Below are 12817 nucleotides of genomic sequence, written 5' to 3'. Positions count from 1 at the left end.
GGGGTCATTTCCTGGACCACATTGGCGTCTCTTATTGAAAACCACTTCTACAGCAGCAAATAACCGCTCCCATATGTGACTGTGTCTGATTTTTGTAACCGTGTTTCAAGCCAAATTAATTTTTGGTTGGACACGGGCTGTAAATCGTGGCGAGCATGTCTTTTGTTAGCACAGTCTGGTTGGGGTTGGCTCCCGGTTGGCTGTTGGAGGAGACGCATTAGTGTCTGGAGATTGTAAAGCTGCTGCAGATGAGAAGGGTCTGTCCCGGCTATAGCTGATCACCACCAATAATAAGGCTAACTGTCGAAGTACTCAGCTTGTGCACAAAACACTTAAACACATGAGGGCGCGATGATAAAAATAGGTGGGATTACAGTACAATGTTGACAAAAATATATCTCTAGATTATTTTGTATTATCCTGATGTTCAAACAGGATTATGGCAGTCAATCAAGTGCTCAGATGTACCTGTAAATGTATAGACTGGAAAATGTTATCACTTAATACGTTTTACATTTTTACACTATTGCAATCCCATTATAATTTTTTTAACTTTATTACAAGTTTATTAATCAGCTATTCTGCAGCCTTTTTAAAATAGTTTCGTACCATAGACAAAATACTTCATTCTCTTTTTTCCTACCATTAAAACTGCAATTGCAACATTATTTATTTATTTTATTTGTTTATTTTTTTCTCCCACCTCTACATCACAAGCATGAATCTGATTAAATAAATGCAATCATGTGCAGGTTGCAAGTTCTATAACAGGGTGTGTATCCAAACATTCCACTGAGCAAGATATTTTTGTGTTTTTTGTTTGTTTGTTTGTTTTCTCAGTAACTAAAGTAACCATTGTCTCTTTGTATAATTAAGATTCAAATAAATCTAATTGCAATTAAGAGACATTATCTATGTTAAATGATGAAAAGGTTCTATATTACACTAAATGTTTTCTTAGGAGCTTTACAACATGTTATAACAAGCTGGTGTTGGTACCATCAAAAACATACCTGGAGTTGTGTTTTGTTTCATTTACACCTGTTGAGTAACCCTTTATTATTAGTCTGTCTATATCTCCAAAGCTCAAAATGCTCTGTTCCACCTTGTGATGTCATGAAGTGGTAGTTTTCAAGTTAACGGCTCCTTTTACCTTTAGTTCAGTAGAGATTGGCAATTCCTGAGCTGAAATTAACTAAATGATTCTAGTGAAGGTGTATGGAGTTTAAAAACACAGTGGGGCACTTCCTGTATTACCACTTGATGACATCACAAGGTGGAATAGAGTATTTCCAGTTTGAGAGAACGACTCAGCCTAAATATGAAAGGGTTTGTGTGATTAGGAAACATCATTATAACATAGATCAGAAAATAGCGTAATATGGATTCTTTAATAAAAAATAACTATTAAAAATGCATATTATCACAGCTGCCAAACTCCGTAAAAGAAATAGACACAAATGAAATATGTATACTATATGATCCGGTTCAGTGGTCTTTCTGGTCTGATTTATATGTTTGATATTCTCCTACTCCTGTTGGTGCTTGGCAGTTGAAACATTTATCACTTTTATTGGCCCATGTTGTTTGGGGGGCTCGTGTTATTCTTATGCAACCTTACGTCGAGCTGAGGCCCTCCCAGACAAAAACATAAAAAACATGTGGGCCAGTGAGCAGGGCCTGTAAATACTGCACTGTTTACTCTGGGCACTCACCTGGAGACGAATTATGGGTGTGTGTGTGTGCGTGTATGCGTGTGTGTGTGGAGCAGGGCCTTAAGGGTCTTATGATGCTCTACTGTTACCGACTATGTAACATTTTCACTCCATAAAGCAGACGTTTTGTGCAAAATCTTCTGTACAAGCTCAAGTCAGTGAATGTGGGCTACATATGGACCCGTTTACATTCAGCCTGTGTCAGCAACTCATGTGAACTGAAGTTATTTTAAGTGTCATTTTAATTAGGCCATCTTTTTATATAAATGTATTTAAAACATGATTTGCTTTTAAAGAAAAAAGCATGGTTGTATAGGTTTCGTTACCTTGCCCCGATGTAGAGCGTGCGGTTGACCTGGAGCACTCTCTGGATGTGCAGGGGCTCCTGTCGCAACCATGTTCTGTGAGGTCGGCCCAGAAACACCGGGTACCTCCGGACCACTGCCAAAGGATGACAAACACACATTTAACCTGGCACACACAGTTTTAACCCTGTTCAAACGATGTAATGAGTTTTAATCTGTCTCTTACATCACTGTTACTTATTATACTTCATTGCACAACACTAACCTTAACACAAATGTCTTGTTACCCTTGTGCATGACTTGCTCAGAGATAAAAGAAGTAAAAATAAAGGTGTTGAGGTATTTTCTACTTGTCACGTAGCAGAAAAATCGTCTTTATAAATCACAGAATGAGGACAGCTCTCGCTCTGTGCCCTTGACTGAGGCATGAGTGAATTTGCATCAGATTCTTTCAAATCTTTTTATTCTGTGCCATCATTACTGCTTTATATCCACTCACGCAACCCAACACTTTTTACGCTTTTATTTTTTTTCAAGGCTTTGTGCTATAGACACTCCTCTTGCAACCCTCTTCACACATTTCTTTATTTGTCTATCAAAATGATGAGGTACAGCTTGTCTTAACCTGAGCTGTACCTGCTCAAAACAGCAGGATTTGTGGTCGTGATTTTGTCCCCTTTTTACTCCGCTGAAATGGAGCAGAGACTCTGAAGTCTTCTGGGAAACTTTCAGTCAATATTATTGAGCTGCCATCGATCAGCTCCTGTCTCAGCTGGAGAAGTGGAGCCCGGCAGTCTGAGCGAGGGGGCAGAGCAGCAGGGAGGGTCCCAGGTTGTCAATGTATCAGCGCCTATACACGTCTGCACTGTGGCACTGAGCACTCAACAGTGTGACCCCAACAGCACAACACGTCCAGGTCCACGACCGTTGACCAGTTATGTGGGAACTGTATATGGGAAACTGAAAGTAGTACATCTCTACCATAGTTGCTCATCTTTAGATTTGTGTCAGTTACTGTTCAGTATTATATGTATTTATGCTTTTACAATAGTTGTTGTCAATTTCCCCTGATGTGTTTCTATGTGAGGATCAGCACTTTTCACTGTCTGGTACCACACATGTCACCTGTTAAAGTGTACTCTGCACAGTCCCATTAAACAGCTAAATATATACTAATTAAAGGAAAGGTATTTAAAGTTAAGTAAACTAAGCTAAACTAATAGTGTAGACATATTCATCTTGTCTTCTTAGTAAAATCATTCACTTGCTTGTCTATATCACACAATACAGGTAAGGGATTATGTCTTAAACCAAAACAAAGAAAGGGCTTAACAGCAGCCTGACTAACCATGGGAATTTGTTACATTTATTGTCACTTTTTGGCTCACTTTAAGCAGTTGGCCTGTGTACGCTTAATCTGTGGTCTATCATGAAGGGGACCCCACACTTTAAGACTGAAACAGCAATCAGCACCATGCCTGCCTGGCCCTAACACCCAGCACAATGACCCTTTCAGTGTTATAACACCAAAAGTGCTACAAAAGGTCATGACCTCCACCACATACAGGGTGAAAGAAAGGTCAAGAGGTCATCTTACCTTCAGCGGGGATGAAGTTGAGGGGGCCCGGCTCCTCTGGGAACACCGTGCTGGCAGTCCGGACCAACCAACACAGCGCTAAGTACAGGCGGAGGGGAGGGGCTGCGGTCACCATGGCAACAGAACCTCAGAATCTGCAGCAATAAAAAATACAGAAAGAAAAAATAGTGAGTGGATGCTAAATGAGGCGAGAGAAGTGCGTCGCACATAAACACGGTTAGACAGGAAGAGACGCACTCAATCACTAACTGACTGGCTGTTATTCCCACACAGCATTCCCGAAAGGATCACAGTATTCCCGGGACACCTCCTTTCTGCGCCTGATGTGAGGGGAGATAAATAGACGCTTGTGGAAGGATTAAGTCATCGAGAGAAGAAGATGTGTCCTGGGAGGTAACACAGTGACATAGCAAAACCACAGAAGCACTCATGCAGCACATCTGAGAGCCATGTGAGGACGAGAGGGAACCACAACAAGAATTTTAGAAGCATTTTTGAAATAATTGTGTTTTATTTGAGCCGAGGAGCCATCAATTACAATGAAGTCGACTTTACAATATTGTAATGAAAACCTATGGCTTTACTATTTCAACTTTTTGTCCCAACATTTGACTTGTTGATGATTTTGTTTGTAATTGTTAGTAAAGTGAACTTAAAGCGGCAAGTTTCAGGACATAGACTATACATGAAATTGACTTGCACAGGCCTGTTATCGCTCAGAATATGAAAGGAACAGTATTTTTGGGGGGTCAGTATTTATTGTATGTACATTTTTTTGACACTACTGGGTCCTTTTTGGTACTTTTTTGCAATATGATCAATTTGAAACCATAAAAGGATGAATTAATAACATCAATGACTCATTACAGATGCAAACTAAGTACTTAAGTGTTTCATTCTGCTGTTAATTTATAACAGCTCTTGTATTTTAACATTATTGTAAATTTAGAATAGTTTTTCTGGTTTAAATCTACTCTTTGGTTATTGCGTCAGTGGCATAAATTTGTCGTCCCCCCAATCTGCCATTATCACATTCCAGAAAACCATAAAAATAGGGGGGCAAAATGCATCAGAGAGATATTTTTTTCCCTTAATAGCATTTTCTGAAAATCTTCCAAAACTTTTCATACTAAATCTTCAGAGCGATACTTTACTATGTGCAGAGTTGAACCCATGCCAGCCTCTTTGCGCTTGTCTAAGGCTCACCGCTGCACACTCAAACAAGTGCTTTGCCTTGAAAATGATGTGGCGTGGACTCATCCCCCTCAGCACTACGCCACTCACAAAAGAGGTGCCGCTGTTTTTTTCACTGGAGCAGAAATTGCAACTTCTCAGATTTGAATACTGGAGATTGGATTTCTTTATTCAAAACTGCTGGGGATTCACTGTGGCTCCAGATGCACGCAGTGTGAAGCAATGCAAAAAAAAAAAAAAAAAAAAAAAGAAAATAACACAGCATTTGACACCTCCTTTGCCTTTTCACACCTCAATATGTCGTTTTGTTTGTACTTTGTGTTGCTGACAGCTGTCTCACTTCAAGGACAGCAGCAACTTCCAAATTAGTATAAATGATGACATAATTATTTCCTTTTACCATTTCAAATACCAGTGTCAAAGTGCCCAGATGCGCCTTGCTGTGTCAGAAAGATGAATAAATCAATGTGTATAAGGTAGAAGACCCAAGACTAAAGAACAAGTGGCTTCAAGGTTGGAATAATGCAACATAAAGCTCTATTTACTCATTTATTTATTACGCAACAAAAATGTGAAATATCATTGCTGTTGACTTTTATATGAGTTCTAACATATATCTGCAAACTGACACCACTGCACTGTTCGCAAACATCCATCCTTCAAAATATTCACCCAGACAAATGTAAAACCATAATCTAAACTTCTCATACAGTTAATCTTTTCATTCCAGAGCTCTTTTTCCATGCGAAGCTTCTTATGACTACCTCTAGTGGCATTTTCTTCACTATAAGCCACATAACAGTCACAGCTCCCTGGGGTGAACAGTGTGGATTAGTGTCTTCATGTATGCTGTATGCCTCAGTAATAACATTTAAATAATGCTTGTACATGCACAAAGCCTTAGGATGAACATAACCTTCACATTACTCAAAATAATTGTACTGCTTTCACACGTCTTCACAGTGTTGTTGCATGTAACTCTATAACGAAGAGTGTCCTATTATACTAACAGTGCTGGGAAGACTACTTTGAAAATGTATTTGGTTATACAATACATAATACCTGCATTAAAATGTATTCTGTTCCATGATCCAATCAGAGTACTATATTCTGAATACTTGGATTACTTACACATTAAAATAGCACACAATGTAGGATTAGAAAAGCTTTGTGTTTGTTGAACCATGTTGCACATTTATTTATCCTTAATTAGAGCAGTGTTTCTTTCTTGTTAAAGGTCATATATTCCACTAAATTGACTCTTGTGAGCTTTTAGCCTTGTTATTCTGCTGTTACCTCCTCAAAAACATACCTGTTTTGTTTGTTTCACTCGTTTGAGTAATTCTTTATTATTAGTCTTTACATCTCCACAACTCAAAATGCTCTGTTCCGCCTTGTGACGTCATGAAGTGGTAGTTTTCAAGTTAACAGCTACATTTTACCTTTAGTTCAGTAGAGATTGGAAATTCCAGGGCTGAAATTAAATGAAATTCTAGTGAAGGTTTATGAAGTTTAAAAACACAGTGGAGCACTTCCTGTAGTACCACATGATGACATCATAAGGTGGAACAAAGTGTTTTCTGTTTAAGAGAAAAACTCCTAAATATGCAGTGTTTGTGTGTTAAACATGAGTGAATGGAACAAAACACAACTTCAGGTATTTCTGATGAGGAAACATAGATCAGAAAATAGTGTACTATGGACCCTTTAATACCTTGTAATCTGAATACCACCAAATGAAAAAGTTAAAGTAACTGTGCCAAAATACAGTTACTCAGAGCTAGTATGTATTTTCAGTACATGTATTCAGTTACTTACCAACACTGTATACTGATGGAATGCGTCTGACTTTTATTCCTACATTATTAATAGCGTTAACAATGGGATCTGTGATTAAATGAACAGCACTTCTCAGCTTCTTATCTCAGCCTCCATCGCTTTGTCCCGGCCTGTGACCCGCTTTCATTTCTGGGAGATTCTTTCCCCTTCACCTCGTGTAATTGCTGCTGGTGGGTGTCGCGTAATTAGCACTTTTTTCAGATCTGCATGTGGAGAATCTCGGAAATGTGCGGTAAAGATCACACGTACTGATAAGGTTATGACTGGGGCTGCATTAAACGACAAGGGGCACACAACGGCGTCTTGTGCACTTCAGAGGAGACGGAGTGAGTGTGGGAGAGGAGAGGAGGACAGGAAGTGGTCATGTTATAAGCCCAGAGTGTGTCAGCAGATGAGACGTACAGATATACTCTAGAGGCACATGCTTCATCATGTGGCTACACTTTAAAAGACTTCCTCTGTTTCTCAATAACAACATTAAACATCTTTTGAGTCCAGTTCTTTGTGGAATATGAGGGATTCGTGGTCATCTGTGAAAGACTGACCCAGTGGTTTTGTACAGCCGGCGATGATAACAATGCACTTTTAGAGTTGTCAAAAAACAGATGCTAATTAATATTATAGGATCAAAAGTGATGGGATTGATACTGTGTTGAACCTTTACTGTAACTAGTAACAAGGCAACATAATTATATTAAGGAAACTAAAAGGAAGGGAAAGAAAGGGAAAATTATATTGCATTGTCTGAAAGAATGTTTTGTTGTTATTATTGTGGTATTGAAATTCTGTGTTAAGCCTTTTCCTTATTTCAAAAATCAAGACTGCGGTTGAAATTGAAGCATTATGAAAGTGGTCAAAATAACAGCTGACAAAATCATAAACGGTTCTATAAATGGGTCCACTATACACAGCGCTTTTGTACCTTCAAGGCTTTACATCAAGGAACTACTCATCCATTCACACACACACACATTCATACACCAGTGTACACAGACACTGAGACACTGAGGTTAAGTGTCTTGCCCAACGACAGCATTTATCTGTTGGAGCTGGAATCGGTTCAGTGGACAAACACTCTACTATCGCCCATAATACGCAACATTCAAGTGTGTAACAAACTGTTGCTGGCTACTAGTGGCTTTGAATACACACTACACCCCCAGCCACAAGACAACAACTGGCTAACCTCAACAGAACATAAGTTTTACTGCATGAACTATAGGCAAAACAAGAGCATATTGCTGTTTAAAACTTGTACACACAGTATTGCAGCCATTACATGCCAGCCAGTATATTCTGTTCTTTCTTCTTTCTATAATAAAATGATTGTACAGCGCGATAATTGCTCTGAATAACACTTATAATGTAGTTCCACCGATAGCTTCAGTTTTAATATGGCCTTAAATGCCACAGTGCACTTCAGTCACGCCTCTGCTCCGTGTGCCGAACACAGTTTAAACACTTGTTAATTTGTCCATTTCCTCCACACATCAGCTCAGTCCACGGCTGTTTAAGCGACTAATTCCCCTAACAAAGGCATTAAGTAATCATTTGGCTGTTTAAAGGGAAGGCTGCCACATCCCCACACAGCACATCTACAGCGGGACATAAAAATCACACTGATCGATGAGGCTGAGGGCTGTAGTGTGGTCTCAGGAGGAGAGAGGGGCTGGACCAGAAAAACAATAGGCCTCACATGGGACTGGACATGCTACTTTACTTTTTATTAAGGATTTTTAAATAAAACTAAAAAAGGAGCATAATGTGGGGAAGCTGTCGGTGCTGAGTTTGACAAAAATATTCACAAGTATCATATTGTTAATGTTATATTAGCTAAAGTATCAAATGTTTAGATAAAATGTGAGAATCTCTGTCCTGATTATGAATATGCTCCCTCAAATTGCAAATATATACAATATTCTTATAGTTATATATGAAACCTTTAAACATGTTTAGCAAAATGTTACTATGCCCCATCAGCTGGAAACAGTGTGTTAGCAGAAGGACTGAAATGCATTTGGCGAGATAAACATATGATTACCATAATAGCAAATAACAGTTTTTTGGCCACAACAAATTATTGTAATTCCTGCAATAATTCAGACTAATGCTTATTTGTGTCAGGAAAGACAAGTGCACAGATCAAATTGGTCAAATGGCAAAATCCATTGATTTGTAGTGCAGTACCTGCACTGTTTTTAAATGTAATATTTTGACAAATATATGAACACATTTACACCTACTTGAGTAATTCTACGTGAGTCTTAAGCACATTATGTAACAGAAATATTCCACTTGTATAGAACTTTGTAATAAGACCTTCTAACACTGTCTGAAGTATATCACAGTGTTACAGTCTCCATGGCTCCTCTCTCTCTCCTTTGTCATTCTCCTGAGCTCGTGTTTTTGTCAGGGTGAATCTTCTAGTGTCTGTTCATTATGCATCCATGAGGTGCGCAGATAAAAACCAAAGCGACTAAAGCAAAGTGGAGTTATGCCTGGCCTAGATATGGGCAGAATGGTAATGAAAATACAGAGCTAAGCGGCCACAGAGGCGGACGGAACACTTTTGATTAAAACACATAATAGAGCTGTATTATGCAGCGCTGATGGAGCAGTACTTTACAAATGAAGAAACATATTCCTCTTTTACAGAGATTTGTAGAGGTAGTGCAGAATGGAATCAAACATGACAGCTCAGATAAAAAGTGACACTTTTCCCCATATTATCTGAACTAAATAATGCAATGCAATGAGACTACAAGACTGCAAAGGACTTAGAGAGTACAAGTAAAGAAAGAAGCTGTTATTGTCCCCATAGGCACATTTCTTCAATCTATTTGGAACAGGTTGATCAAAGTAGTGCCATGGCATCATCTGCAGATCCAGGAACTTTTTAGGAGCAATGGTGGCACGTAACAAAGTAGTAAAGTACTTTACTGTACTGTAAAATCTGTCCTTCACTTATTTAATTAATTAACAGATTTTAAAGTGAATATTTTCTACTTTTATTTCACTACATTGACAAAAACATATCTGTACTTTCTACTTCACAAAATTTTTGAACAGGAGTGAATAGTAAAAAGGGTTTATTTCCAGCACCTTCATAATTTGAGCAAACAAAAATATACAAAAAAAAAAGCTAGAAAAAAGTATTGATTCAACTGTTTCTGTTGAATAAAATTTTGCACAAAATCACAACATTTGAAGCTTTAAAACACCTCAAATCTGTGTGAAATACTTTGACTTTTTACTCTTTAGGTACATTTTTAAACAGGTACTTTAATACATTTAAGTAGATCTTTTACTTAAGTAACAAGTCAGAGTAGTCATCTGCAGTGGCATCCCTCATTCATTTAAGACTTTTAATTATCTGCATTGTATTATGGAACACTTTCGGCACATCTTCTTAGTTTATTATGTTATTCATTTTCAGTTTTGTTGTTGTATAGATCTATATGTTTGGGCTGTTTCCATTAAATTAGCAGTGACAGCGTTGTAAGGAGGACAGCTTGTAAAACTGGAGCAGGGCCAAGAACATCATAATCCCGACATCTTTTGTTAGTCTATGGGATACATGCTAATGCTACTGACAGATATTATCCTTACCTATAAAACCCATATGACAAACTCTGACTGAAAATGTATTAATGTTTAAATACATGCGTTCCCACGGCTGACACCAGGGTAACCTTCAGTCTCTTGTTCTTTTGTTACTCCACATCAGTGACATAACCTCCAATGCTACGCTGAAATTACACGCTTCATGGGAACAGGCATTAAGAAAGTAGTAAATATTTGATGTTTTTTTTTTACCTGGTCTTAAACACGCCTCATAGATTTTTTGGGACTGGCCTAAGTGTCAGTAGTGAGTCAAGTAGAGTCTGGTTCATAGACTGTAGAATCAATGGTAAGTTAGGCCGGTCGCTTTTGGATTAACTTTGGTTGGTAAAAAAACAAAACTAAAGGAATACAAAATAAGGCCGTAAGTATTGTGAGGGCAAAATGTAGTATTGCACTGGGACAAGAATATGACAAGAAATAATGCAAAACAGGATGTAGAAACAGGCCAAGAAATGTACTGAAAAAGACAACAATGAAAGTATAGCAGGAGCTGTGTGCCAATGGTGTGCTCGCTCGGGTTGCCAGATTTATCACCAAAAAACAGGCCAAATGCAGATATGTGGGATGGACCTCCTGGCTCGGTCGCAGCTCAGCTCAAGTGACAAGATTTCACTGTATCTGGCGAGAAGAGGATGTGAAAGAAATGATGCGTGGAAGCCCTCAGGGAGCCATATTTGTTATGCACAAAGTAGGCTGTGTCAAAATAAGCCATGCTCCCCGTTAAGGGATATGTGGTGTAAATATATATAGCATATATCTGAAGGAGGCTGAGTTCTGTTAAGAAATACTGGTGAAAGTAAAGATACGTCTATTCAATGGAGGTCTATTGGAGATGCTCATTGTCTGCTTCATATTCTTCATTATAAGAGGTTATGGATCAAGTTAAACAAAATCAGCTTCAGAATGACAACAGATTCAAATAGTTCTATTGTATGGACATTCAAAAGTCCTCAAAATGGCCACTATAACAGAAAACTGAAACCTGAATACAGAAAAAAAAAGTTTAGTTTAGTCTTTATTTAAAGTAACAATGTGCAGAGACATTAAGTTCATAAAAACTGAGAGGCTCCACAACAGATTAAGGCTAAATAGCTGGTTTGCATCTGCAGTCCCTGATTTATAGCAGGTGACAGAGGAAATCGGGTTAAAACACAGTTATTGTATCAGATGAGTTCATCCTGCTGGTTCAGCAGTCTAAAGTCATGCTCTGCCTCCAGCTGGCTATAGCTTTGTTGTGATAGCAGTGATAGCATCAAGGTATGACTTTTATCTTTCTTATTTTTCCAAGTCTTTTTTACTTGGAGAAGCAGCATTTAAGTTTGTTTTTTTGTTTTTTTTATTCAGTGTATTTGCTCAGACAGGACAGGAATGAGGCAACTCTGCAGCTGTGTGTGTGTTTTATTTATGCGTTATGCACCAGTCGATACAATAACAATGAATTTAATAAGAGCATTTCATTCAGAGGAAAAATCTGATACAGCCATAACAGCAGATCATCATTGTGTATCAACAGTTAGTTTAAGAACAACACACTGCAGCTCGACTCATGTGGAAATATCAATAGTACAATCACATTTTGCTCTGGTTTTACTCAAAAACATAAATCTCCACGGAGACCTGGCATTAGTGACAGAACTGCATATAACAAACAGACTTCCTGCTCGGAGTAATGCTTCTGGAGCCAAACCACAGTCTTCCCCAGTCGCTAATGTAAAAGCCATGTCGGAATGTCGGAATTCCCTTCTTGCTCCGGAACAGTCCTCCGCTCGTTCTGTTCCCTGGGACTACTGTGACCTCCAGTCTGTTTACCAGATATGTGCATTTGAAATCCCTCCAAAATATCACACTTGTTGAAAGAAGTAAAACAGAGGGAGAGAGAGAGAAAGAGAAAGAGAGGGTACAAAAAGTCAAAAGAACTGACCTTTGAGTGCATATTTATGATTTTTTTTCTGTTTCAAAAATGTACAAATATAAAATGCCTGTCACGATAACACACTTTGAAGTACACTATGGCACACAAAAATACTGAACGCCATTATGCCTCCGACACTATCACCCTAAAGCAGGAAATCCCCCCAAAATGATTCTCTCTATACTGTATGTGTACTGTTAATGACCATGAGCTGCAATAAATAAATAAATGAAAGACTTAATGAGTCATAGAAGCTTTTTATTCTACCCTCTACAGCTCAAAGCTTCAAAAAAGTACAACAAATAACAAAAAGTTGCCCACTAGTACAAAGAACAAGTTCTCACGATGGATATTGACCCCTAAAATAATTGTTCCACCTATCATGTATTGAACGATAAGTCAATATAGTATTTATTGTGACAGATCAATAACACTTCCACTGCATTTTGATTACAACATGGCTAAGTATACCTTGCAGATAAGAGCATTATATTGAACAAAATAATTCAAGTTATTTGACATAGAACTGAAAATAGTCCACAGTTTAGTCTATAGTTTCCCAGGCTAATCGTTTTCTTTTTTCTTTCTCACAGAATGTCTCTTGAGAGAGTTGAAGATGACCTTTTGAGTG

The 12817-nt window shown here is 38.2% G+C and overlaps 1 protein-coding gene across 2 annotated transcripts in view; it reads right to left on the bottom strand.

Moving 5' to 3' along the window:
• sema6bb (sema domain, transmembrane domain (TM), and cytoplasmic domain, (semaphorin) 6Bb) overlaps nucleotides 1-12817 on the bottom strand; it is a 163280-nt gene that overhangs the window by 85732 nt on the left and 64731 nt on the right. Inside the window, exons 1-3 of one of the 2 annotated variants that reach the window (XM_055221269.1) lie at nucleotides 3855-3942; nucleotides 3618-3751; nucleotides 2042-2156 (exon numbers count right to left, since the gene is read on the bottom strand). In XM_055221269.1, the coding sequence (XP_055077244.1) occupies nucleotides 2042-2156; nucleotides 3618-3732 (230 nt within the window). In that variant the 5' untranslated portion in view covers nucleotides 3733-3751; nucleotides 3855-3942. Of the gene's footprint in view, nucleotides 1-2041; nucleotides 2157-3617; nucleotides 3752-3854; nucleotides 3943-12817 lie in introns of those variants that run through there. The other variant, XM_033965464.2, reaches the window with a different exon arrangement.

This window comes from Periophthalmus magnuspinnatus, chromosome 4 (genome assembly GCF_009829125.3).
Source record: "Periophthalmus magnuspinnatus isolate fPerMag1 chromosome 4, fPerMag1.2.pri, whole genome shotgun sequence".
In the NCBI taxonomy this organism is placed as follows: domain Eukaryota; kingdom Metazoa; phylum Chordata; class Actinopteri; order Gobiiformes; family Gobiidae; genus Periophthalmus; species Periophthalmus magnuspinnatus.
The sequence above is the reverse complement of the archived record's forward strand: the minus strand, read 5'-3'. Positions and strand labels throughout refer to the sequence as shown.